At 46.5% G+C, this 27,867-nt stretch overlaps 1 protein-coding gene across 3 annotated transcripts in view; it reads right to left on the reverse strand.

The window, feature by feature from the left end:
* SF3B3 (splicing factor 3b subunit 3) overlaps nucleotides 1-27,867 on the reverse strand; it is a 702,426-nt gene that overhangs the window by 604,232 nt on the left and 70,327 nt on the right. For all 3 annotated transcript variants that reach the window (XM_069654935.1, XM_069654943.1, XM_069654952.1), the window contains exons 2-4: nucleotides 23,172-23,309; nucleotides 21,820-22,146; nucleotides 9,557-9,729 (exon numbers count right to left, since the gene is read on the reverse strand). In XM_069654935.1, coding sequence (XP_069511036.1) covers nucleotides 9,557-9,729; nucleotides 21,820-22,146; nucleotides 23,172-23,241 — 570 coding nt within the window. In that variant the 5' untranslated portion in view covers nucleotides 23,242-23,309. The remainder of the gene's footprint in view (nucleotides 1-9,556; nucleotides 9,730-21,819; nucleotides 22,147-23,171; nucleotides 23,310-27,867) is intronic.

A 27,867-nucleotide genomic window follows, 5' to 3' on the forward strand; every position in this document is an offset into this window, starting at 1 on the left:
GGCTCTGTCTGTAGGTGGTATTCCGGCTGGAGTTGGGGGCTCGTTCAGTCGCGGTCCTAGGTGGGGAAGAGGGATGGTAAGGGTTATTAAGTTGGCTGTTATCGGTGGCTCTCTTTATATTCCATCTCCCTGAGCGCGGTACATTGTGGTGAGCAGGCTGTGTGGGTTGGGTAGGGTGTCTGCTGGTTGGTGGGTGGGTGGCTTAGAAGGGCGCAGCTTGGACTTTCGCCTTGTGGTGCGAGAGGTCCTAGTCAGAGAGGCCCCCCCATAGTATGCGGGTGATCTAGATTTGGGATAACCATATAGTGGGAGAGAGGCCTATCAGTGCAGTATGGGATCACAGAATGCAATCTATGCAATTTGGAGATCAGACAATGCAATTAGGGCATCGAGGCCCTGCTAGGTTTGAGACACCTGTATAGTGAGAGAGAGGCCTGTCAGTGCAGTTTGGCGATCAGACAATGCAATCAATGTAGTTTGGAGATCAGACCATGCAATTTGGGCACAGATGCCCTGCTAAGTTTGAGACACCTGTATAGTGAGAGAGAGGCCCATCAGTGCAGTTTGGCGATCAGACCATGCAATTTGGGCACAGATCCTTACAAGGCCTCGAGACAAAAAGAACGTGACATTAACTAACGTACTAGGCCCGACGACATTTCAGGTAGTGCTGGAGGGGAAGTAACAAAAAAAGAGGGAAGGGGAGGAAACAAACAAGCTACTAACATACTACGCCTGGTGACATTTCAGATGGTGCAAGACCTATGACAAAAATGAGGAGAGGGTGGGCGGGGTAGTAGATGAGATAAGAACAGACAAGCAACTATCGTACTAGACCGGATGACATGTCTGGTAAAGCTGGAGATTGACAAGAGGTGCGGGGGGGGGGGGTATTGGGGCAGGGGGGGTGGGGAGGTTTGGGACAAAACAAGTGACTATCGTACTAGGCCTGATGACATTTCAGGTAGTGCTGGAGGGGGAGGAACAAACGAGGAGGGAGGGGGAGGAAAACAAACAAGCTACTATCGTACTAGGTCAGATGACGTTTCAGATAGAGTACGTGCAAAGAATAAAGTGGGGGAGAGGAAGAGAAGACTGAGAAACAGTCAGTGTGGTGAAGGAGAAGAGAGGCAAGCACAGGGGGGACAAAATACAACAGGCAGGCATACCTGTATCCCAAGCATATAGCGGGTGGGCGGGGGTTAAGTACAACAGGCAGGCCTACAGGGGGAGGGGGGGGGGCATACGCAAATGGTACAGCAAGATTGCACAACACAGCCAGATTTGAGATTTAAACCAAATGCATAAAACAGTGCCAGGTTTGAGATTTACGCTCAATGCATAAAACATCCAGGTGTGAAATAGCAACCAGCATCAGATGCTAGCAGTGGGTGCAAAAACACAATGCAATCAGGAGGGCAAACATGGGAGATGAGCAGAGAAGGAAACTGAAAAGTCAAAACGTGGGTAGAAGTGTATCCAGAAGGAGGAAACTAACCCAGAGCTATGGAGGTGTGAATATGCGAGTCCAGATTCCTTAGAAAAGTGAGGTGGCAGCATTGTGGAAGTTCAAATGCAGGGGTGGCAAGAAAGTACCCCAGGCAGCGTTCTGGTAGCGGACAGGGAGCAGACAGGGCCTTTGGAGGAGGGCCTTGTGCAGCTCCCAGGCCAAACCGTATGCAGGCAGGTGGGGTAGAGAGAGGACTACAAGGCTCCTTCCAGGGTACACAAATGAAGGCAGCAATCATTGAATTTCGACGATGACAAACATGCAATGGGGAATTTATGCAAATATTTCCCTTTGCAGACGTTCATGCTGCCCCAAGTGTTACAGTGGCAGCTAAGTTGAAATAGAAAGGCAGCGTGGAGGTCGGCGCAGCAGCTGTGCACTTTTACAAAATATAACATTGCTACAAATGTAACCATGAACAAACACAAAAGTGAATGTGTCCTTTGAAGTGTATTCTCAAATATTCCAAAGTGTTCTAGTGTAAACTTCTAAAGTATTTTAAGTGATGCTGGTGAATATATAATATATGGGATACATTAATCACTGTAATCGTATTTCTGGTGCTTGTATCTGCTTAGATTCACATGCTCTGCATAGTCCGAAATCTAGTGGAAGTATTATAAGATTTGTTTTCGAAACTCGAAAACAGACGTCGACAGGGCGTGATTAGTAATACTATCCCTAGTGTGACATGTACTGTACCCATGGTCCTTCACGGGTCGAGATGCCCAGGATTGTTTGTTTCTGACATGAGGTTGCATGAAGTGTAGCGCGAGGACCGATGTTGTAAAGCAGAAACAGTGATAACCCAGAAAATATTTATGTGCCTTCTACTCTAGTAGGGAAGGAAGGGTAGGCGCATGTGAATCTAAGCAGATACAAGCAACCAGAAACACAATTACGTTGAATGTATCCCTTCGGGAGCTTGTGGATCTGCTTAGATCAAATGCTCTGCATAGATTAGCGAGCAGTACCTCGAGAAGGAGGTGGGAAGTTAGAAGGCATAGCAGCAAAGAGATGTTGTAGAACCACTTGTCCCACCTGTGAATCTGCTTCAAAGCAGTAATGCTGTGTGAACATATGGATGGAACTCCATGTAGCAGCTTTGCAGATGGCGTCTAGAAGGACGTTTGCAATGAAAGCTAAGGTAGCCCCTGTACCTCTGGTAGAGTGTGCCCTTGGGGTAAAAGGTAGAACCTTTTTGGCTAGGGAATAGCAGAGTTGTATGCATTTGACTATCCATCTGGAGATGGTGCCTTTTAATATGTGATCACCTTCTTTACCAGGCGCTATGGAAACAAATAGTTTGCTCTGTTTTCCTTAGGGGTTTTGTTTTCTTCGCATAGTACAAGACCGCCCTCCGTACATCAAGAGTATGGAGGCTTCTTTCTGCAGAGTTTGATGGATTCTGAAAGAAGGTGGGAAGTTCTATGGAATGTTTACATGGAACTTTGAAATGAACTTAGGCGAGAACCTAGGATGTGTTCGAAGGACAATCTTGTCCTTGTTTATGATGAAAAAGGGGTCTAGTACAGAAAAAGCTTGTAGCTCACCGACTTGTTTTATGGAGGCAATAGCTACCAGGAATGCAGTTTTATAGGCAAGATGCTTTAGGCTGTCCTTGTGCATACGCTCGAAGGGTGGCCCCATGAGCTTGGCGAGCACAACATTGAGATCCCAATCCTGGGGAGGGTTGGAAATTGGGGTTATAGCCTCCTTACCCCTTCCATGAACGCCTTAATGACAGGAACTTTCCACCAGGACACCTTGTTCTGTGAAGTGGTGTAAGCCGATAGGGCCGCCAGATGTGCCTTTAAAGAATTTTAATACTATGCTGAGTCTAGTAAGTGAAGCATGTAGTGTAGAATGTTATCTGGAGAATATTCTAATGGATATTGTGATGTGCACCATATCGCAAATCCTTTCCACTTATTAAAATAACAGTGCCTGGTGTGGGGTTTTCGTGCCTCTGAGGATATCCATAGACCTTTGTGGAAGGTACAAGTGGCCAAACTCTATGACTTCAGGAGCCAAGCTGCCAAGCTCATCGATTGTGGGTGGAGCGATGCCCCCTTGTGCTGTGTCAACATGTTGAACGGGAGATTGATAGGGTCGCACATCGCCAGTTTGAGCAGATGCGGAAACCAAGGCTGTCTCGCCCGCGAGCTCCAAAGTGAAAGCCGCTGCAGGCAGAAACGCAGGTGTTTAGAAATGCTGCAGTGTTTGTGCTTACAGCAGCTTTCATTTTGGGGCTCTCGGGCTCCCCGGGGGGGAGCCCGAGAGCTCCAACGTGAAAGCTGCTGTAGGCAGAAACACAACAGGGTTGTGTTTCCATGCCACAGTGTTTAGTAATACAAGGTTTTTGGATTTGAAAATGCTGCAGTATTTACAAATCCAAAAACTTTGTTATTCTGAATACTGCACCTTTCGCCGAGTCTCCTGGACTCCCTCAGGGTTGGGGGAGCCCAGGAGACTCCCAGCGAAAGCTGCAGCATTCAGAAGAACAACGTTGTTGTATTTGTGATTGCCGTGGTTTTCCAAATTGGTGCGCCTCGGCTTGTTGCCTTCATTTTATGTTTTCTGTGCTTCCCTGGGCTTGGGGAGCAGAGAAAACGTAAAAAATTAAAGTGAAGGCAGCCTCCTCAGCTCTGCTTAGGCTGCACTAAGCAAAATCCCCCAGTAGGGGGCTTTTGCTGCTGGTTTAGTGACGCAAAGGCACAGCCGAGGAGGCTGCCTGCATTCACAAAATGGATGCCCCCTACTGCTTGAAATTTTAAAGTTTGAGCTTCATTTGCTCGAAACTTTGCATAGGGACTTAAAAAAATTTGTTTTATTATTGGCCATCTTTTTGGCCAATAATATTTTCTGACCGAAACATTTCTTTAAGAGCGTCATACTCGTTCTTGGCACTCTTTATGGCGTCCTCTACGTCCTTACCGAATAGGACATTTGGTTCTGCTGGCATGTTCAGGAGGGTTACTTTGAGGGTTACCTAAGCCAGGCATGCCGCTTAATGGGCGTCCCTTCGGCTATGATGCATTCTGCGGTGTCCGCTGCATCAGGGTTGCTTTTCAGGATGCAGTTTAAGCAGTTGGGCTTTTAGTGGTTCTAGGACGGTCTGTAGTTTTTCCAGCTCGTCCCATTTGTGGCAGCCGTAACTAGCTAACAAGTTTGTATTGTTAGCAATTCTGGGTTGGTAAGCTGCAGAGGAAGCTACCTTTCTCCCAAACGTGCAAATCTTTTTACTCTCCTTGTCTGGCAGGGCTTCTGACTACACCAGGGGAGTGCCTGCCCCATTTCTGGTCGCAGTAAATACCAGCAATCTGGTTTGAGTTGGCCCCTAATGTCCATGGGGTCAGTGGGTGCGGGCTCGACAGTTTTTCTATTCTTGGGTTGACCAGCCTTGTAAGATTAGGTGTTAAGAGGGATGGTTGAATAAGTCTCTGGATTGACTGCAAGAGGTATGAATTGTTTGACTGCCTTTTTGTCCCCAGGATGTTTTCCACAAAGTCCTTATCAGCTTGTGTCTCCTCCTTGTCAATGGTGAAATGTTGCGCCACCTTCAGTAACAATTAGTTATACTGTTGTTGATTGTCAACTGGCGAGTCTGCAACTGGCTGGTCCCGATGTGGTCTGGTGACTGTACTATATAAGTGTTGTCATTATCTTAGTACTGGTCTGGATCCTGGCTATTAAGATTCCCTGGAGACCCTGCTTGGTCATCATAATACGAGTCTTGCAATGGGTATTGATACTGAGTGATGTCTTGGGGTGCAGACGCCAGAGTGCCTAAAGCAGAGGTGCTGGGCTGTGGCTCAAGGCAGGATTCTTTGGTAGGGGGGTGGCTCTGCTGATGCCCCTCGCTGTGAGGCAGCTCCGAGTACTGTTAATTGATCTGGGTGTCTGTCCATGAAGTCCACAAAACAGGACATTCTCCCTAAGATCTTGTTAAATAGTTCTGGAGTAAAACGACATTCTGGTAGGAAGCCCAAGATGACAGGTCCCTGAGAGGGGCGACATCTTTAGTAGGGGTGGGATTTGTGGGAATGCTGTCTTTATGGCGCAAAGCCCCAGATAGGTTGCTGAAGGGAGTGGAAGACCCTGTCTGAGCGCCCTTGGGAGTTAATGGCGTTGAAATAGTGTTTTTTCAGCAAACATGTTTTTGAATTAGCACTTTTATTTACTGCATTTTTTTTTTTAGGAAACACAGATGCATTTGATGCCGTTTTTCGGCGCGCAAATGTAGGGACTTTTTATAACCGTGCGCGATGGGCCAGAGGACAATGAGGAACCTGAGCCTTTATCCCCGGTCACCACATGGACCTAGATGCTGTCTTCTAAAGCCGGCCATGGGGTATGTCTTTAGCAGGTTTGTGGTTGCTGTGGTTGCTGTGGCTGCCGGGTGTCTTCTCCATCACAGGACCGCTGGACTGCTTCCCGGAGTCGGAGGCCTGCACTTGGGGTCCGGACAGATCCAATTGCCCTCGGCATCACTCATGACTCCGTAACTGCCCTCGCTGGAGTCTTCCATCATGTCTACGGAAGCCTTGGCCTGCATAGTGTGAGCGGGCCAGCGTTTTGTCTGCCAATCTTTTAGGGATTTTGGTTGGAAAAGCCGACAAGGTTTACAGTGCTTTTCGGCATGATCCCTCGGGAGACAGTGGTTGCACACGCAGTGCGTGTCTATCCATGGAAATTTATGACGGCAGGAGGGGGTTTTGTCCATTATTTTTAGGCAGGGAAGTTGGGCAAAGAAGAAAGGGGCTAATGGGATAAACATTCTCTAAAAAGGAGTCATATAGAGAACCTCCCCCCACTGTAATGCGCTGAAGCACAAAGAGGCCCGTAAAGCCATGCCTGAGCGTCGATCGATCAGTCGTCGACTCTGCAGGTGTTCGTCGGGAGACGCAGTCGTGCAGTGAGGCGAACATAAAGGAAAGGAAGACATTCTACCAATATAACTTTAGTAAATCAAAGGCATCAGCCTAGAAGAGAACTCCACATTTGCAACCGACTTCGATGGTGGAACAAAACAATCCGAGGGACCTCGACACGCGACGGACCATGGGTACAGTACACGTCACACTAGTGATAGTATTACTAAGCGCGCCCTGTCGACATCCGTTTGATAATCAATGACTTCCACTAGATGTCAGACTATGCAGAGCATGTGATCTAAGCAGATCCACAAGCTCCAGAAAATTGTATATAAATTATAAATATAAGTTTCTTTGGTGTGCATGTCTAACTAAGGTTCAGTATACTTACTACAGCTTACCTCTTCAGAGAAGCCTGACTGCTCTGCCACTCTACCAAGGTCCTGAGTTAGTACAGACAAAACTAAGAGTTGGAGATCTACAAACCACTGGAATAGCTTACTAAAGTCTTACTATCAGTAGGACTTTAGGAAAACTCCCCTAACAGAAGCCAATGTAGATAAATGGACATGGCTATTTGCACATGGAAACACAGGGTACATTAGAGAAACTCACCTAACGGTCTCTTGGAGGGATACAAAAAAACAACAACAAAGTTGTGTCCCAGGTAAGGCATTGGATTAGGACTCAATGGGGCGGGGGGAATAACGAAAAAATAAATTGCTAAGCCAGTTCAGGAAAAAGGCAGGTACTTAAGGCAGAATTAAAGACTAGGGCTTTCTACCGAACAGACGTGCACAGTGTAAGGACTGATTTTCTATACTCTTGCCTGGTGGGCAGGTATAGATGGCCAACCTTATTGTGACAGGGACAACTCTGGAAGCTGTAGCCAAACCAGTTCAGGTAGCAGTAGCAGGCGGTCTAGGATAAGTTCTTCAGAGTTGGTGGGCTTTTAAGGAGAATCACAAATTACAATAGACAGGATGTATAAAAATACAGTCATTTATTGGCCAAAACACACTATGGAAAAATGACTACTAGCAAGTAGGATTATCACACAAGACTAACAGATACATATATACATTCACTTGTTATGGGACATAATACACATCAGAAACTCCTGTAAAGGAAAGGTTAGAATAGCATTGTGCACTCGAGGTCCTCAGAGAATGCCCCCTAGCTAAAATTGTCCAGCCCTAAGTTGTCTGGGGCCTTTTGCCCAATAGTTCAGGTCAAAGTTCGACATAAGCTTTGATGCAGGAAAGAAAAGCCTGTAGTGTCTCTGGGGTCCAGTGAAGGGTCCTTAGGTTTAGGGTACAAGTAAAACTAACTACCAAAAGTAGCCCCAGCTTCCAGAGGTCTTGCACAAACTAGCAATGGCAAACCCAAAATTGTCAGAATAAAGGTTTATTATAAGCCCATTGACTTGTAATGGGAGTATACGGGTAGGTAAGAAGCTCTGTAACTTATCCGGCGAACTCTGATTCTTCCCCAGACTTCGCAGGCAAAAGGGTCCGATGTTGCTTTTTCATCCGAAAGTCTCAGACCTTGATTCACAGGGGTTGCAGGTTCTAGCTGCTCTCCGGTTGGCGTCTTTCACTGTTGCAAGGACTCGAAGATTGCAGCACACCACGATGCAGGACAGAACTAGAGTATGGTAAGCAATTTCTGACACTGGGCACTGCAGCACGGCAACGCAAAGGGACTCAGCAGTCGCGGTCAGACGTTTTCTCCTTTATCAGGTCCCCTTGACGCTAGGACGCAACATTTCGTAGAGGTCAGTCTCGTAGGGCCAGCTAAGGATCCCCCCCAAGTTCCAGGTCGAAACGCAGAACGGTGACGCCGGCAGCATGGAAGCCCAAAAATCAAAGCTTGTAAGCCACAGGACGGTTCTGGGGCATTTCCGAAGGCGTGCTCTGGCACGGCACCGAGCAGATGTCAGGAATGGATGGTCCCTCCACTCCAAGGGTTGTAGCTCCTTCACAGGACTGCTGAAGATCACAAGCAAGACAGGGCTCCTCCAAGACAACACAGCAGAAGTTGGTCGCCAGGCCTCCTTCAGTCAGGTCTCCGGTTTCTTTGCGGGTCTCACAGCTGGATAGGATACTTGGCTCCTTCAGGTTTCTCCAGTATCTCTGAAGAATGGGTGCAGAGGTCCTCTTCTGCTTAAAGCCAGGTAAGAGTGCAAACTCCCACTAACGAATAGCAGGACTAGCCACCCCCCACACCCCCGCAGTGGTCCAATCAAGATCACTGGCGGGAACTTTCATGTATACCACTCAGACACACTGAAACCAGTTTGTGGATTGGGACAAGACAGTCCCCACCCACATCCTGCCAGCAAACACACACAGCCCTCCAGTAGTCTGCCAAAAGCTTCTGATTTCCCAGGCATTGCAAGTCCTTATAAGGATTTTCCTGGCCTCTCAGACCAGGAAGGTGGCTAAAAGACAAGATGGCAAAAGGACAAGTGAAAAAATCTCGTGGCACGGCCATGTTTGACCAGTAGCCACAGTTAGTAGCCAAGCACAGTAAAAGGCTAAAATGAAAAATCCCCAAAAGTGGGGAAAAAGTAACTGCTGCCACCAGCTTATCCTTTTAGCACACCTAGAGTAACCAAAAATCCTATCAGTGTTAGTCTAGAGCAAAACAAAAATGTACCCCATTGTACTGCAGTGCAAGCTGCATTGTACAATGATAGAATGTTACCAAAAGTGATAAAAAAAGTAACCAAAAGTAGTAACACATCTAAGGGAAATAAAGTCTCCCAGTACTGACAGCCTGAGGGACATGTCAGTTTCCCCATGACATGAGCAAAAGCCAGTGTAGTGAAGCCTAAGGCTTCACTGTTCTGCAAAAAGTACAGGTCAGAATCAAAAATAAAAGCAAAAAGTTTGGGGGTTCCATAAAGATGGAAGGAAAGGTGCAGTAAAGAGAAATCTTTCCTAACACACATACACTCACTATCCACTAGTACAATAACCCACATACAATCAAGCGAACAAATTTACACTCACCACAATCCAGTAGAGAAAGAAGATTCTCTTTTGGCAATTAACAAAAAGTGTACAAGTAGAGAGCAGACATTCAGAAAGTACATCAAGTGAGCATTATACCTGGTTATTACTTTACAACATAACATGTTTCACCCTACATAATCCTTCCTTACCTCGTAGTCCATCTCCAGGCACGCGAACATGGGATTCTCAAAACCAACATCAACTCCCACCACATGATAAACCAGGGTGTTTGCTTTGTGGGCTTCAAGTGGGGAAGATATGGTCAGACGAGCGGCAGCATCTCGATTCAAAATGTACACCAGCTTCTGCTTCTCAATGGCACCTATGTGAAATGTCAGAAAGGTTATTAAAAAACTTGCACTGAAGAGCAGAGCAGCAAACGAGATGAGGACGAGGACAGCTTTCTCACTGCATCTGCCAGAGCCACTAGAGAAATGGTAGGGATGAGAAAAGCTAGAAAGCATATTCTACTCCAAGTTAATGAATGGGAGAACAAAAAGGCAAGCAGAACGACAAGAAAATGAGAATACCACAAGAGAACCATGAAAGATAGAGATTGAAGTGAAAGAGGAAAAAACTGTGAAAGGAAGTTAGGGGATGCAGAAAGTAGAGGGGTGGATCAAAATAGCCTGCGAAGACAAGTCAAGGGGTGCTGCCCCTTTTCCATTAAGAGACAACAAAGCAGAGGTGCTTTCAATGCAGAGTGAATGTTGGAGGGAACACACAAATCCCAACTGAGCAGGGACAAATACGTACTCAGAAGCTGCCCTACTGCCAGGAAAGCAGGATGTATGATCCACCTCTGAAGGGACAGGTATGACTTGACTATGCCAACTCACTATCTTAGCTCAAGAAACTCCACAAATCCAAAACTCGGCAGCCAGAGTTCTCCTTGCCCTCTTGCCCAAAGAACTGATCACATCGAAGTACTAGACTGGCTCCTTATCAGCCGACAAGCAGCCTTCAAAGCCTATGTGCATCACACACTAAGCCCTTTTTAGGCAAGATTGTATGCAGTACCCTGTGGGAGACTGCACCAGCCTTGTCCTCTTTTGCAACACTTAGCCCAAGCTTTGGTATAAGCATGTACTACACAAGTTGGTAGAGTGACTGGGCAGCCAGGCTTATCTCAAGAGGGTCAATGTGAGCTGTAGGGTTATAACAGAGATTCACAGTGACAATTATCCAATTACACTTAAGGTTTCTTGATTAAAGAATTATTTATTTAACAGTCAGTTTGAATAAGCCTGCTTTAGAAGGGAGCAATATATGTAAACACAAAAATATACTTCAGAAATACACTCAGTTTCAGTAAATCATTTGAGATGGCACTGAGACACTTCCTACACCCTGGGGTGACTTAAATAACTAGCACACTGTGGACATTGATATATCACTGGCACCATTAAAGCAATACTAAGTTTGGTGTTCAAAAGAAAAGGTTAACAAATATTCTTAAGCAGTTAAGTACTTTTGAACCCCCATGCAAAGTAAATTAACCCTTTCCCAGCTACACAAGTTAGAGTGTGCTTTAACTATCCCTCAACAAAAGTCACACAAAGTCAGAGGTAAGAAGAGTCTTTCAGGGAGCCAGGGCAGTCAATGTTAATTGAGCAAAGGCTAGGGGAGCTGAAGCACTTCTTTAAAAAGGTAGGTAAAAAGTCTTGCACAATGTTTTAGAAGTCTTTGTACAAAATGAAATCACTATAGGGCCACAAGCTGGGAGGCTTGTGAGGGGCAAAGCTACAAGCAACTCTGCAAAAGCAACCAACTGAGACCTAGCAAGGTTGCACAACTAGCGGTAAGCAACCCCTTACTTTACAGTACCTTAGGTCTGAAGAAATTGGTTCCAGTTGGCTTCTGTGCCAGTGTAGGTCTGCAGATCCTGTTGTTCCTGGGCCTCAGGGGGACAAGAGGGAGGATGTCTGGAGGGCTCCTGCGGTAGTAGTTTGAAGGTCGTCAGCAGCTACAGGCTCATTTCGGTTCAGCTGCATTTCGCAGTTTCAGTGCTTAGTAAACAGCACCGTCGCGGATCTCGGATACTGGTTGGGCTTCCTTCACTCATTTGGTCCTGCACTCTGGTGAGGGGACTCTAGCTCTGGTCGTCCTGCTTCTGGAGGGTCCTGGAGCTTCTGGCCGGATTTCAGATTTTGCACTCTACTATGGATTTCTCGACCCCTGGCACTCGGTTCTTGCAGCAGCAAAGTACAGCCAGTCAGGGAAGATGGTCCAGTGGAGTTCGTCTCAGGGTTAGTTGGTCCCACTAACCCAAGGGAAGAAGCCGTCCCTTCCGGAGCTTCTCAGTCGAATTGAAAAAGGAGCTTTCGCACAGCAGCGGGGCTTCACCAGCAAATTCAAAGGTCCAGGAGGATACAGCAAGCTTAGTTCACGTTTTTTTCGTCGGATATTTCTTCCAGTGGTCGCTTTGCCTCTAGTCCCAAAACCCTCCCCTTTTAAGCAGGTTTCTCCCATTCATGCACAGCCTAGGCTGTCAATCACACAGCAGGGTGGCTGTCCTGAAAGCCACCCTGAAAGGGCAGCCAGCCAGCCAGCCAGCCAATCAGGACTGGTTGCATTCAGGAACTCCTAGAGACAAAGGACAAGGGAGTTTCGGGAACCTCCCTCACATCCTGCCTTTCCAGACACACTGAAGCCAGAGGCGGGCTTCAGGGCTGGAGCCCGCCAAAGGCAAAACGAACAAAAGTCTCAAACCTGGCTCAACGCACAGAGTAAAACCCAAGACAGTCATCACAAACAGAAAATGACAAAAAAAGAAGACTGGGTCATTTTGACAAAGTGGTCAACCATGGGTGTTGTACTGCAGCGGAGGATTCAGCCTGCGGTAAAAAGGCACAATGGTAGGAAAATTAAACCACTGCCACCAGCCATTTAAAGTAGTGAGGGTAACATAAAAATGTTACATGAGAATGTAGGATAAGGGGCTACTAGGTAACCTCCCCGCACTCCACATCAGATGGGGTGTGCTGGACCTACAAAGAGAAAAAGTAAAGTCAATTTCACTTCACTATTCTTGGGAACAGTAGTCCACACAAGAAAGGGTATTTAAACCCTATAATAAATCTAAAGTATTTCTCTGTAACACTGCACTGAAGGTGCTGTGTGTTGCCATACAAAGAGTAGATGCCTATGGAGTTTGTTGTCAGACTCCAAAAACAGAGGCGAAACAGTCCAAATCATGTCAAAACACTTGAGCGAGTGAGAAAAAGGTCTCACTCACGCCAGAGTTCAAATTAAAAAGTCCTAAAGTCCAGTAAAAGAGCTGGGGATATCTGAGGTTGAAAGGAAGTAGCACAGAACTGGGAATTCTCCCGAACATATGCTTGTTATTGCAGTCACTTCAGGGTGTAGGAGAAATGTATTAGCATGCCCAGAGAGTATTCACCAACTGTATTAACTTTGTAAAGTGATTCCAAAGTTTGCTTAACTGTTAAAAACAATTGCCTTTTTTTAAGAATGCTTTACTAAGACGGCTGTGTAAATAAATAAATATTTATAACTGAAACCTTGAGCGTGTAAGTGTTACTTGGTTACTTGTATTGACTGATTTAATCTAAAACGCTCTACAGCTCACATTTATCCCTCTTGAGATAGGCCTGTCTGCTCAGTCACACTACCAACTTGTGTAGTACATACATATACCAAAAGGTGTGTTACCTAATATCAAGCAGATAAGTCCTGTTCTGTGCTCTTTATATCATTGGTATGACCTCAAAGCGCTGGTAGGTTGAACGCCCTCGGGGACCGTAATCCAGGTCATTTGAGAGAGTAGGGTGCCATAGGGTGCACCAATTATGTGCGCAGCTGATGAGATTGCCCGATGGTAGCTGCACCCTAGCATTAGGTGTGGTGGTATTTCATATCAGCTGAATGTGTGCAGTCTGGAGGGAGATCACCAAGTCTGGGATTTGGCTGTGTTAGGCCTAGGACGCCTATGTGTGCAGCTAGGGCGGTTTTCGTGGGTATAGCTGCATTTTATCAGGGTTTTGAGGTGTTCATGAAGTATTGTTTGTATGTGAGCAGCTAGGCCGAATTGATCAAGGGGTGTAGCTGTGCTCTAATTTTAAGTTGGTGTAGAGTAGAAAGTGAGCATAGTGATAGGAGAGATGAGTGTCTGGGTGGAGTTTTGATATAACGAGCTTGGTATTCCGGATGTCAAGTGCGCGTTTGCAATTGCTGCGTTCAGAGTAAAATTAGTGAGTTAATAGGCACATTCGGTGGCGTCATTGCTCAGGATCTCATTGAACATTTGTCATCGGATTGCAGGTCTCAGTCGCCTTAGTTGGTTTCACGGAACAAGCCAAGTTTTTAGAGCTTTGCGGAAGGTCACGTAGTCTTGGGTGTGTCGAATATGATGGGGGTAGTGAGTTCCAGAGTTGAGGCTAAGGTTGAGAAGGCGGATCCTCCGGTCCTTACAGAATTAGAGGTTGGAATCACTAGAAAGATGGCAGTGCTTGATCTTAGGGTGTGAGATGAGAGTTAGGGTTTTAACTTCTCTTGTATATATGTTGGGCTGGTCTTGTGCACTGCTCGGTGGGTAATGCATAAGGTCTTGAAGGTGGCCCTTCGTCCGACTGGGAGCCTGTGCAGGGTTCGGAGAGCGGGTGAGACGTGGTCTCTGTGTTCAAGGGCGAGGAGGAGTTTGGCGGCAGCATTTTGGGCTCTCTGGAGTTTGTTGTGTTGGTATGCCGGTGCTCCCAGGTATAGGGAGTTGGCATAGTCCAGTCTCGACTTAATAGACATAACAGCAGCAAGTCTGTTGGGGTAGGAGAGGTAAGGAAAAATGCGTCTAAGAAGTTTGAGGTGGTAGTGACAGCATTTTGAAACATTATGATCTGACGGGAGAGGGTTAGGCCAGAGTCCATCATGCAGCCTAGGTTTTTGACTATATTGGAGGGATGGGGTGGTAGGCTGAGGGAGGGGGGCCATGGGAGCGAATGTGGGAGAAGAGCAGAATTTCCGCACAGCATGATTTCAGTTTTGTTGGAGTTCAGAAGGAGGTGGTTACTTGTCATCCATCGGTCAATATTGCAGCGACAAGCTTAAAGGTCGGGACGCAGGTTTGTGTTTGTCTTGGGTATCATCAGCGTAGTTTTAACAGGAGAGGTTGCGCGTGCGGATGATTCCCGGTATAGTGGTCAAATAGAGGTTGAAAAGGAGAGCAGAGCGGCATGCGCCTTGGGGTACTCCAGTGTTCACTGGGCGAGCAGTTGAGACAAAAGGGGAGAGGAAGCCGATTCGATTCCTGTTGCTGAGGAAAGAGGCAATCCATTTGAGTGCCGAGTTAAAGATTCCTAGGGAGTGGAGGCAGTCAAGGAGGATTGAATGGTTAACCGTATCAAAGGCTGCAGAGAGATCGAGGAGAATCAGGGCAGCGCAGCCCTCACGGTCTGCCGTGACCTGAGGTCATCCCAGATCAAGATCAGAGTGTTTTCTGTTCCATGTCGCGGTCTGAAGCCTGATTGTGCGGGATCGAGGAGTTTGTTGGATTCTACAAAGCAGTTCAGCTGAGAGTATGCAGCCCAGTCAATGAGTTTTGCGAGAAATCTGGTGTTGGAGATTGGTCTGAAATTCTTAGGGTCGAGGAGGGTCAAGGGATGCCTTTCTTAGAAGTGGCCTGACATGAGCTATTTTAAAGGCTTCAGGGAAGATGCCAGAGGTGAGGGAGTCGTTTGCTCTTGCATGTTCTCCTGCGAAGGTAGAGGAGAATATTTCTTTCAGAAGAGAGGCGGGCAGTGTTTGAGGGGCGACCCCAGGGGGGTCTGCTGGCTGATAGTAGGTCAAGGAACTTTTCTCTGGAGATGGGTTTGAAGGAGTCAAAATTCAATAAGGTGGGCGTCGGGGCAATGACAGGATATGATATTTTATTTATATTGCGCCCATATACAGGTGTTTCAGAGCACGAAATGGGATCAGGAAGGGTTGGTGTGGGTAGGGGGTGAGCGAGGACAGTTTTGTGTTAAGGGTTGCCAACCTGTCAAGTGCGGTGTTGTAGAAATGTAGCGAGAGTCGCAGAGTGATTGTGTGGGTGTGGATTGGGCAGAGGTGCAAGTAGGTTTTACGACGTCTGAGATGATCTTGTGGAGTTCTTTGCTGCTGCTGCCACAGTTCAGAATTTGTTTATTGTAATATGCTTTTTTAGCCCTTCGGATCTCGGATTTGTAATTACAGTGGTGGAGGGCAAACATGGATTTGTTGGGATCAGTTTTGGATGCCTGCCATTTGCGCTCAAGAGTTTTTTTTTCTTTTTTAGTGTCCTCAGGTGGGGCGTGAACCATTTGGGGGGCGGTCCTTTGCATGAAGTTGTGGGGCGTGAGAGGAATTAGTGATTCATTAAGACAGGAGTCAAAGGAATTGATGGTTAAGGGTCTACCACAGGACAACTTTGCAGGGGGACAGAGTATCATGTCTTCAGCTAGGTCATGGAGTAGCTTGACTTTTTTCCAGCATTTGTGATCAAGGGTGGGAGTAGGAGGAGCTGTAGGAGGAGGGGCCAGTGTGTGGATAGAGAAAGGGATGGCAAAGTGGTCAGTCCAGATAAGTGGTGTGGGCCTGGATATATAAACCAGGTCATAGCAGGTGAGAAATCACATCAAGGGTGTACCCACCTGAGTGGGTAGGAACAGTGGTATGCTGGGAGAGGTTGAGCGCATCAAGGCTGTCAACCAGTGGATGGGGCATGGGGTTGTTGGGCATATCAAACCAGATATTGAAATCTCCCAGGAGTCTAAGAGATGGGTGATATACCTGAATGGTAGCTATTGAGTCATGGAGATTGTGAAAGTCATATCCAGGGGGTCTGCAGAGGAGTAGGAAGGTGTGGGAGAATGTCGATGATGGCGAGAGTTTCACCAGAAGGGATTCACAGGTGGTGTTGGAAGCCTGGGATTCAATGAGTGAGAAGGTGAAATGGGGTTTGTAGATGATTCAGCTGGAGGGTCTATTGTGGGCGATAAGCGAGTAGCCAGGTGGTTGAGGGGGTGGCGGGGGGGCGGGGGTTAGGGGAGCTTTTGCGCGACTGGTGAAAAATCTTCTGAGAACCAGGTTTCAGAGATAAATATGAGATGGGGTGGCCACCAGGGGGCGCGTAGATGCAGTCTGCCTCTGGATGATGTCCCGACACAACGGTCCCCAAAATCTGGATTGAGCCCTCACTTTGGACCCCCCCACCCCAGGATTGAGTGACGCATGTGGTGTGTGAGCCCCTCTGCACTTGCTCAGCGAAGAAGCTGAGAGATTCAGCCCCCAGGAACTGAACAGCCTCTGCTCTGGGAGGCGAAATCGAAATTGAATCCGACTCAGTGGAAGTGCTACGGAGGAGCTGTAACCTGAAAGCGGGACACCAAGTGAAAGTACTGGCCCTATGGGGAAACACTGAGGAGGTACGGACAGCTAAATCCTCTCCACCCCGTGAGCGAAGAGTTGAGACGATCGGGAGGACCCCATACGTCTGGCGGCACCAGCCGGGTGCAGCACCCAAGGATGCAAACCCAATGCCGTTGACTGCGCCACAGTGATTTGTGCGAGCACTCCCGACACAGCAACACAGTGATGCAGTGCGCCCCCCCCCCACTTCCCCTTGGTGCTTCTGGTCCCCCAGAACGAGGCGGTAGCCCACCTACCGGGTGGCTGACCCTGTCTCCCTTCCTCCTCCAGACACAGAGGAAACGTGGCGGTGAGCTCAGCTAAAGAACTCTGGAGAGGCTGTCAAGGAAGTGGGTTCCGCAGACCGCGGCCGAAACAAGGTCCCTAATTGAACCAGCAAGCAGGAACCTAGGTTCTTTTGCCAGGGCGGACTGAAAAGTGTCTGCCCAGTGGCACGCGGGCCGGAAAATAAAACGTACACATGGCGGCCCGCTCACCCGTGAGGACAGGAAACGCTCCCGTCGCCGTGAAGGGAGCCTAGGAAGGGTTGCAGGTTTGCCCGCACCGTAGCGACCAAGGAGCAGACCCTTGAAGGCTCAAAGAGTCAACCAAGTCCCACCCAATGAAAATCAAGGTGAGAAAGATCGCGCCTTATTGTTGCCTCAGTACAGGGACTATCGCCTCGCCCCATCTAGAGCTCACATAGCAAGGGACGCACGCAGTTCCCCCCGCAGTGGAGGAGCAGTTTACCTACCGAGGAGTCGGGTGGCGCATGGCAAACGCCCCCATACCCCTGCTTGCAGAGAGAGACCTCATAGTGCTGATGGCCCACAAAGGGAGCAGGCTTACGCACCAGCACATGTGAGCCGGTGGGCAAACCCGAATAGGTTAAGGGAAGTGGAACATTTGCACTTCTTGGTGACACTCCTTAAGCCGTCCCCACCCTCCTTGGAGGTGAGTGACCCGTCTGTGCTTTGGGCGAGTAGGGCATACCATAAAGGAGCAAAGAGGACCAGTGGAGAGGACTGCGTGCACCACACTTCATGACAATGTAAAAGAGCTGGTTCAAGCCAACGCCACAAAGCTCGAAACCCTGGACCAGGGCTTAAAACAAAATACTTGCAAATACCTGGGAACATCAGAATTTTTGTAAGGCACTATCCAGTCGGGCTAACATCAGAGAAGGAGCGGGACTAACGACACAAACACCCACCGAAAATCATCATTTAGAGGAGATTCAGGTGGCGATGAAGCCGAAGAAGGAAAACGTAGGACAACTCCCAACGCCTCCTTTGGCGACACCAGATAGCCCTTCGCAACTGGTAGAAATATGCCTTAAGAGGACCCATGCCCGGTGCCTGAAATCAACGTCATTAACGACTCTGCAAGGGAAGAGTGACTGAGGGCTGGGTAAGCAGACAAAAAAGAAAAAGGAAAACCACAAAGGAAAAAAAAAAAAAACACCAAAAACATGCCATCGCAAAACACCAATAAGAGGAGCAATTCCAGACAGTGCATCAACGCCCTGACAAGATAGACGTCAGATTCTACACAAGAACAAAAAACAAGATAAACGGGCTCCAAAAAGGGGGCTGTTAAAAATTTAAAACAACCTAAAATCACTGTTTTTTTGGGAAACCGAGATCACGGGCGTGTTCCTTTTGCCACAGGAAACATCTAATGTCAGTGTCCTCCTAGAAGAACGGACACCTGAACCTCGGTTTACGGTTGGGCCTGTTAGAGCAGAACCTAGTCAGGGCACAGTGGAAGAACAGGTGGTCATTGAGCCACAGAAGGTTGATACCTACGCTTTTCATGGCACCATAATGATCTGAAAAACCAACGCCCAAATTTGTGGTCCAGTCAATTTAAATAGAGGCCGATTGATAAAAAGCTTCCAAGAAATTCCACAATTGAAGGCCTTGAGATCGGAGGACATATTGAGGGCGGGCTTCCCAAAAAAAGAGTGCGGAAAGATCGGTTTGCCATTATGCTTCCAACCTTATGGAACAGATTGTCTGGAACAATCGGGATAACTTTAATTGCATCGGTTATCATTTAGGTCAACTAAATACACCGGAGGAAATGGAGGTCTTTCAAGCTCCCCTTACAGCCTCAATTGATATCAGAAAACAGAACAACCAACAAATCTGAATCATTTGAGAAAATGGACCTTGATGAATGAGCTTCGTAGGGAGTCTGCGCTGGAAATGTTTTTAATAAAAGGCAAAGCAGCCGAGTCTTTGAGGGAGGGCCTTTAACATTAACTGCATGGAATATTTGCTGATCTTTCAAGTTGAAGGAAATGGGTGCTTCGGAAGTAAAGAGGGCAGAAGTGCTACTGCTACAGGAGACTATGGTGATCACTCTTTTTGAGTTGGAAGGGTTTCACACCTACAACAAAGTGGCCATTAGGGGACAACAAGGAAGACCGTCAGGAGGTTTGGCAATCGCAATAGATCTAAATTTTGACTGTATGCATCACAAAATAGAGGTGAACTCTAAGGACCTTATGGCTGTCACTCTCTTCCTGGCCACTATAAATACCAATCTGCCGATTGTTAACCTCTACCTTAATCACTCGAATACTAAAATGACAGACCTACAGCAAGATCTAGATCTCCTGCTTACGAATTGGTCTGGCAGGGGTGACAAGGAACTCATTGTTGTGGGTGGGGATCTGAATTTCGCTTGTGTATCGCCATACTGTACGGGGGGGGGGGGGGATTGGTGAACACTATGGGCCACCCCCCCACACACACTGTATGACAGGGGGTGGTATGGAATCATTGCCAAGAGCAATGGGATCTTCCATTAGGTCTACCAGGGGACCAAGAAGTGAAGGATTTGTCTATGTGGGGGCGGGGGGCACTTCTTGATCTCTGAAGATCTGGGACACCTCTGATCTGCTAGAAAAGGTGGGGGGGGGAGTCATGGTAGTGATCACCTTCCGATAAGCCTGCCAATTCATCTTCCACTTACAATCCACCACAAAACAGCATTCCTATTGTCAGAAAGAGGGGTTTGGACGGTAAAGTGGAATGCCAGAGCGTATAGGACTTTTAACGACATATGGGAGAAGGAAATAATAAAACTAGAGCTGGGAGGACAGAGGTTTATAGTCAACAATTATACCCATATTGTATTGGATGGTCTAAAGTCTCTCACTAATAGGTGACAAATGAGTGGAGGAAAAAAGAGCTAAATGGAGGGAAATGGCAGAATACGCTAAATTATTAAATCTGCCAGCTAGTGTCTCTCTCCCAGAGCTGGGTGGAAGAGAAAACCAGAGAATCTGGGGCCTTCATTACAAAATTCAAGGAAGAAATTGAGTGAAACACTTACCTTGATAGGGTCATCTAAAGATGCGCTTTCCTATAATTTGGCCACTGTTAAGAATAAGCTTCATAAATACGACTGGGTGATCTCCTCATATCAGGTGGGGACATACAGGATGTATGCTGAATACAGTACATTTCTCACTAAAAGGGAGGAACTCCACAGGCATGTTCATATATTTCCGCATCCTAAATGTAGGATAGTTTACCTACGCTTCAGGCTTAACCAAATCCCCACTCTGGAAAGACTGAGTAAGTGGGGACCGGGCATCAGCAACCAGAGCTGTAGATTTTGTAAAAGCACCGCTATCATAGAAACCATCAAGCATCTGGTAGCTGACTACCCGGCATTGCAAAAGGAAAGGGAAAGACACCTGGGTATGGAAATTGTTAATCAATTTACCTGGTCCAGTTTGATGGTTGGTCAGGGACAGTCACTGATTTTGGCTTTATGTGGCTTCCTTGCCCCGATACTGAAAAGAATCTCATTGTTATGATGGTGGATATGGAGTGTTTATTTCTTCCCTTATACTCCATGAATCGATGCTCTTTAAATGTTGATGTGACATGTATTCACGAGATATGACTTAAGTAAGAAAACTTCTCTTAATGTTTGTATAACATTTTTTTGATTTTATACCATGTGATTGTCCGATTGTTGTTTGTATGAGTGAAAGGTTTACACATTTTGTCTGAACCAAAACACTTAATAATAAAATTAAAAAAAATAAAAAGAGCTGCACAAGTAAATGACAGGAACGTATGTTAAGCTAGTGTGAAAACCGTGCAGGTCAACTAAGTTGGCTTCCCAACACCACACCAGAGCTGGTTCTGAAAAGAAAATGCACACTCCTCACATCTCCTGCAGACAGGAGACAGTGTGGCGACTCTCCATGTACAACAGGTTCCTCTAGTAACTCATCTCAATTGTATTAAAAGGTGTCAGTGGCCTTATTTAGTTATCTTGCAGGCTTGGAAAGACCAGCTCCATCTACTCCCAGTCCTGTTTAACATTGCCTAATGTTCCCATGTACCAAGTAGCACCATATTCATTCATTTTGTCATTTGTTATAGCACCTTTCACCATAATTATGGTCCCAACTCACTTTTGGTTGAGTGTCCTCAGGAGGACCGGCGCCCAACAATTTGGAAGAATTTGGGAGGACAGCTGTTATTATGCATGTGTGCATTTCAGCCATCAAAGTATGCGAGAGTGACCAAGACTCTGCTTAGCACCCATGTCTAAATGGAGTGTGGATGGTCGCAGCAGTTATACTATGGACTAAAGGGGGGGGGATTGTGTTTAAGGAGATAAGTGTTATGTGGGAAGCTACAGTTCGAATTTGTAGTTAAAAAGGAGCTTCATTCTTATGGCAGAGATGATGTGCAATAGTGTTTGTGTTATATTTGAGTGCAGGGTGTGCGAGAGGAGAAAACGTTTAGCTGTACCCACCCACCAGAAACCTGCCACCGTCTGAGAATCTTCAAAACCCTACCATCGTCGAGAACTACCCTGCCACGCCAAGTTTGAAATCGCAAGGACTAAATACATTAGAAGCACTTAAAGGACAAGTTTAACTGTTTTGCACGGTCCTGTATTTCTCTCATGGCTTCCTAGAAGCAGGGCTCTGTAGCCCTCTTGAAACAATCTTTGTTTGACATACTTTACCAACATAAACAAATAAACTTACTGATCATAACTGCTCTGCCTTTGGGATCGACAGCCAGGAACTGCCCAGGGACAATTCTGCGGCAACCACTCTTGCCAAAGGTCTCCTGATGGATCTTCTCAAATATGTTTTTGGAGGGCTGGTACTCCAGAATTACAATGCGGCCGGAGTCGCTGCCAACCACGATGTAGTCCTTGGTGCCACCCGTCAGTCTGAAGGCCATGAGGGAGCGAATAATTCCAAACACCTCCACAGTCAGCAGTGTATGCACCTTCCCAGTGTTTGCATCTGGGCGCAGGAGTTCCAGGATCTTTCCCCGCGACACAACAATCTCCTGAAGCTTTGTTCCTAAGAATAAACCAGACAGTAAGGAACCTTTCTCTCAACATGTAGGACTGTAGCTATTTTTTCTTTATGTACAGCAGATTACCGGTTACTCTACTGCTGTGGAAACCAGAGCACATAAGAAAGATGATCGATCCAGTAATGTTTGAAATCTCCTTAACTGAGTGCACTTTCCTAACAGCCCAAAAACACTAAACCAAGTTTTTTTCATTTATCTCACTAACAAAACATATGCAGTGAATTGTGAAACAAAACAAGTGTGTGGAAAATCATTTGGTATGTGTGTAGCAGAGCAAGCATGTAATTAGTTGAATAAAAGAAACCAACAAGCACATATTCCAACTAGCTCTACAGATAAGCTGCGCACCACCCACTTTTACTCCCTACAAACAGATAAATACTGCCAACAAATAAAAATAAGGGAAAAAAAGAAAATAGGGACATAGGATCGTCAACCCTGACTCCACCCACACAGCTCCGTATGTTCAGGTCTGTAGTTCCAGCAGAGCAGTGCCTCATGAATAAGCTCCAATACTATAACTGCCTGATGTAAAAATGACGTTTAGGGTAAAAATGTATAGTTATTTTCTTGAATGACTAGGTGTAAAGAAATATGGTTTACAAAAATGTTAGTTTTGAAAAATATTTGTGCTCACATAAAACAATATCCCTAGAGTGGAATTCACTTTTTTTAAACTCCTAAAAAGGACCAAAATACTCCCACTTTTCAAAATCCTATTTTGAGCACGGATTCCAACCCAGATATGTTTTGAATGAAAAATGCAGTCTTTCCACCACAACTATGGAAAAGTAGGTTCAATTTCAAATTATGGTGCAGTAATACGTCACATAGCGCAAAAACGATGGTGCACTTTAAACCCAGGATTAAAACATGATTAAGCTTCCATTGGATTATCAAAAGCTGGAAAATAGGCCATAGCCCAGTGATAAGCAAGTCTAACTGTATGCGGATAAAGATGACAAGCCAAACATGCATGACAATAGGAGATAGAAAGGTGAGCACTTACCTGAAAAATTTCCATGGATGGCATAACTAATGCCAGTTGCTCTCTGTAACGTAAGGTTATAAAGGAACATGGTGGAACACTAGAGCACTATTTGGCTGGCTGGAGGTTTCTTAATACTGTTCAGATAACAAGAGTAGCCTGAAGGAGAAAAAATAAAACAGAAAAAGAATTGGTATTGCAGACTGATCAAAAATCAGGCAAACGGGGCAGAAGGAACTCTTCGTGCTCTCCGTAGAAGGACAAGGCAAACAAAAAAATGACAGTCAAATATCACCCTGTAGACGAAACAGGCCAATTCCCATGCCCCGACAGATAATAGTCTTAATAATTGATGAACATGTTACCTAATATGTTCATTTGCATTACAGAATGAGCAATGAAAGGTCACGGCAGTAAGGTTAATATAAAAGGGTTAATTATAGTCCCATTCTTATGTGCCCTGAAACAGGCACAGGCGGTTGACTAATATGGGAATTTCTGTGCCAACATGTCATGGTGGAAGCGAAGAGTCAAAAACAGGGGGTTGAGGATGGAGGCGTAAGGTGATTTTTTAAATCCACCTGAAATGGTTTATACCTTTAAAAACAAATTCCCTCCTGGCCCCAAAAAAGAGAGGATGCGACTGGGTTCGGTGTAGCTGAGCATGGGTCCCTCTCTTCTCTCCCCTACAAGCTGCCTCTACGAGTTCGAATACATTATCGTAATATGTCATCCAGGAGAGGGGAGAGACAGACACAGACACACTGATGGTTGCACCGTGATTGGTCAAGGCAAGGGAGGGGGGCAAACACATTCCCAAGCCTGAATTGCAGTAGTAAGGTCATGAAAAAGCAACAACTATGTATCAGAGCTCAGAGCTAAGAAACAAGCACTACACACAGATTGGTTAATAGAGCACATTAGCAGAGTTCCCAAGCCTGTGCTCAAAGGACATGTAAACCGTACATCGAAATGTATCACAGTGAAGGTCACAAGTTGGTAGGAATTAAATAATGAAGTGAAGAGCATGCATGCTGAGGGAGAATGATCATGGAACAACACTGCCCCCTTGAGAAAAACTCCACTGAGAGGGATCCAATTACTATGATAGAAACTATACAAAACAGCATTGCAAATAGAATAAGATTAGTTAGATGGATTTGGGTTGTTTGACCTGGGTAAAAAGATAGGCGGCAGAATTGACGTAGTTATTTTTGCTGCAAATACATTTTTACTGCGGTTAAGAAAAAAACATGTCCCCACCAAACCGGCAGTACACCCAGGAAACCCCTGCCCCCCTACTTACCCTTTCTCATTCTGCAGCCTCTCCTGTACCCTGCGGCATCAGTTCCGTCCCTTCAACGCGGGTCGGAACTGATGCAGCAGGGTCCCTTTTCCTTTTATCTTCCTTTTTGTATTTTCTTTTCGGTCCCCCGTCTCCAATGTTGAGGAAGCGGGGGACACCCCTGCAAACACTGAAGCTGGAAATGCCGTACATGGAGCGGGGGGACAATCCCGCTCTTCATATTAGCTATTTTCGGCAGCGATCGAATGATTCTGGCCAAAATTGGTAGAATGTACCAGTCGATCATTTGTATTCGATCAATGTTAGGTTATGTTATGTTATTTTGCAATTTATGTAGCGCCTTATATACCATTGGTATGGTCTGAAGGCGCTGGTAGGTTGAACACCCTCTGGATCGAAGTTCAGATCAATAGAGAGTAGTGAGAGTCAAAAGGTGCGTGTGGGCACCGGGTATGTGTGGAGCTTGTGCGGTAATCGTGTAATAGCTGCTTCTTAGCGGTAGGTGTGGTGGTTGAGAGGTCAGAAGAATGTGTTCGTTCTGGCAGGAATTATCCAGAACGGATGTGGCTGCGTTAGGCCTGAGGAGAACGCCTGGCTGGGGGGTGTGATACCAGCAGTGTTTACTTCGAATGATGTGGAGTGAGCGGCGGATGTTGGTATGAGAACAGTTATACCGAATGGTGTTATAGTATCGCTGTGTTCTAGTTGAGTGGTGATGTAAGGAGAGAGTAAGCGTGGCGGCGTGATATGATGGGTTATATGCTCTTTCAAATGTTCTCTGCATTCCAAACCATAGTATATATGTCACGCAGTTCAATGCGCTCCAGTCTGTTCAATGCATTCTTATCCACTCGATGCACCCCACTCTGGTCCCCTCCACGTACTCATGCATTCCGGCCCGCCCGCGCGCTCTAGTCTGCCCGCGCATGCACTATTGATCGCCCCACTCTGGTCTTTGCATGCACTCTTGACTGCCCCACGCTCTACGCATTCAGCAGCTCTACATACTCATCCATTCTACGCAACGCGTCCGTTCACTCTGGGCACTCGTTCGCTCCGGGCACTCGCTCGCTCCAGGTACTCATCAGCTTTATGCTCGACCGCGTACTATGCATTCACCTGATTCTGCGCACTCAATCCCTTCTACGCACTGGTGGTTTTCATGCAATCAACAGCAATATCCTGTTCTATATATTAATCCCTATGCTCATCTGTTCTATACCTTCATATGTTCCATACACTCATCCGCCCTATACATTCATCTGCTCTGGCGATCTACAGACTCTCCGCACTTCCGTATTCATCCGCTATCTACACTCATGTGCTTTACATACTCATCCGCTCCACATACTCGTCTGTTCTACACACTCATCCGTTCTGTATGTTCATCTGGTTTATGCACTCCTGCGTTCTACTCGCTTCTCTGTATTTACGCACTCATCCGCACTACACTCTCATCCGCTCATCATGTTCATCCATTTTATACACTCATCCAATCTACATATTCATTTGATTTCCACACTCTTTCGAACTATATAGTTATCTGTTCTTCCACTCATGCATTCTTCTACTCAGCACACCTGCTTCATCCATTTTAACTATTTCATCCACGCCATTCACTTCGTTCATTCCTCATGCATTTTGTCCATTTCAGGAGTTTAAATCTCGTTACTGTTTCCGTATGATTTACTTCTTATAAACCATTTCACTGCTTTGATCCAATTTATTCGTTTAATTCGGTTTGTATTTCTAGTTTATATTAGGGGTTATTAGCTGTCAATTTCTTGCATTAGGTAGTTTGCTGGATTGGAGTCATTGAGTTGCTGTTAGTCTGTCTGTGTTAGTTTGGTATGTATTGGTTTTAGGGGAAGAGCCAGGTTTTCAGCAGTTTGCGGAAAGAAGTTAAATCCTCAGTTAGGCGGATGTGGGGTGGGAGAGAGTTCCATAGCGTGGGGGCCAAGGCGAAAATGATGAGCCACCTGACCGAGTTTGTCTTTGGTATGACTAGGAGGCCGGCTGAGCTTGATCTTAGGGTGCATGGGGGGTGATGGGGTTTTAGCTTGTTTTGAAGATATTGAGGTCCAGTTTTATGCAGTGCTCGATGGGAGATGCATAAGGTTTTGAAGGTCACCCTTCGGGCTACTGGAAGCCAGTGCAGCGTCTTAAGGGCCGGGGAGATGTCGTCTCTTGGGCCGAGCGCAAGTAGCAATTTGGCTGCCGCATTTTGTGCCCTTTGGAGTTTATTCAGTTGGTACGGGTGGACTCTGAGGTATAGGGGGTTTGCGTAGTCCAGTCTTGATATAACGATTGATTGGACCGCGGAGAGTCTGTTGGGAAAGGAGAGATATGGAAAGATGCGCTCAAGGGTTTTAAGGTGGTAGTGGCAGGACTTTGAGATGTTGTTGACTTGGCACGAGAGTGTTAGGTCAGAGTCAAGGGTGCATCCAAGATTTTTTACTGAGTTGGAGGGGGTCGGTGAGTGCCCATGGCGGATGGCCAGGGTAGCGGGTGTGTAAGAAGTTCTGAGTTGCCACATACCATGATTTCTGTTTTGGAGGGGTTTAACAAGAGGTGGCTTTGGGACATCCAGAGTTCTATGTCCAGGAGGCAGGATGCCAGGTCAGGTCGGGAGTTGGGTTTTGAGTACAGGAGCTTTAGAATTAGTTGAGTGCCGTCGGTGTAGTTGTAGCACAGGATGTTGTGTGAAAGAATTATTGGTGGGAGGGTGATCAAGTAGAGATTGAATAGGAAGGCAGATAGGCATGCTCCTTGTGGGACTCTCGTGTCGACTGGTCGGGCTTGGGAGGTAAAGGTTGAGAGTATCGTTATTTGGCGCCTATCTTTGAGGAATGAATCTACCCATTTAAGAGCGGTTCCACGGATTCCTAGGGAGCAGAGGCAGTCTAGGAGGATTGAGTTATTGATTGTGTCAAAGGTGGCGGACAGGTCAAGAAGGATTAGAGCAGCGCATCCCGCAGAGTCTGCTGTAATTTTAAGGTCATCTCAGATTGAGGTTAGGGTGGTTTCAGTTCCGTGATGGGCTCTGAAACCTGATTGTGCGGGATCTAGGAGGTTGTTGGCTTCGACAAGGCATTTAGGTGGGAGTAGGCGGTTCGGTCAATGAGTTTGGCAAGGAATCTCGTGTTTGAGATGGGGCAGTAGTTTTTTGGCTCGAGAGGGTCGAGCAAAGGTTTTTTTAATTAGAGGTTTGACATGAACCGTTTTGAATGCGTCGTGAAAGATACCAGAGGACAGGGAGGCATTTATGATGGATCTTGCGTGTTCTCCTGCGCAGGTGGAGGCGAACATTTCTTTCAGGGTTGTGGCTGGGCAAGGGTCCAGCGGAGAGCCAGATGGCTTGCGGGCAGATAGAAGTTTGAGAAATTGCTCTGGAGATATTGGACTAAAGGA

This window comes from Ambystoma mexicanum, chromosome 1p, assembly GCF_040938575.1.
Source record: "Ambystoma mexicanum isolate Mex_15411 chromosome 1p, UKY_AmexF1_1, whole genome shotgun sequence".
Taxonomy (NCBI): Eukaryota; Metazoa; Chordata; class Amphibia; order Caudata; family Ambystomatidae; genus Ambystoma; species Ambystoma mexicanum.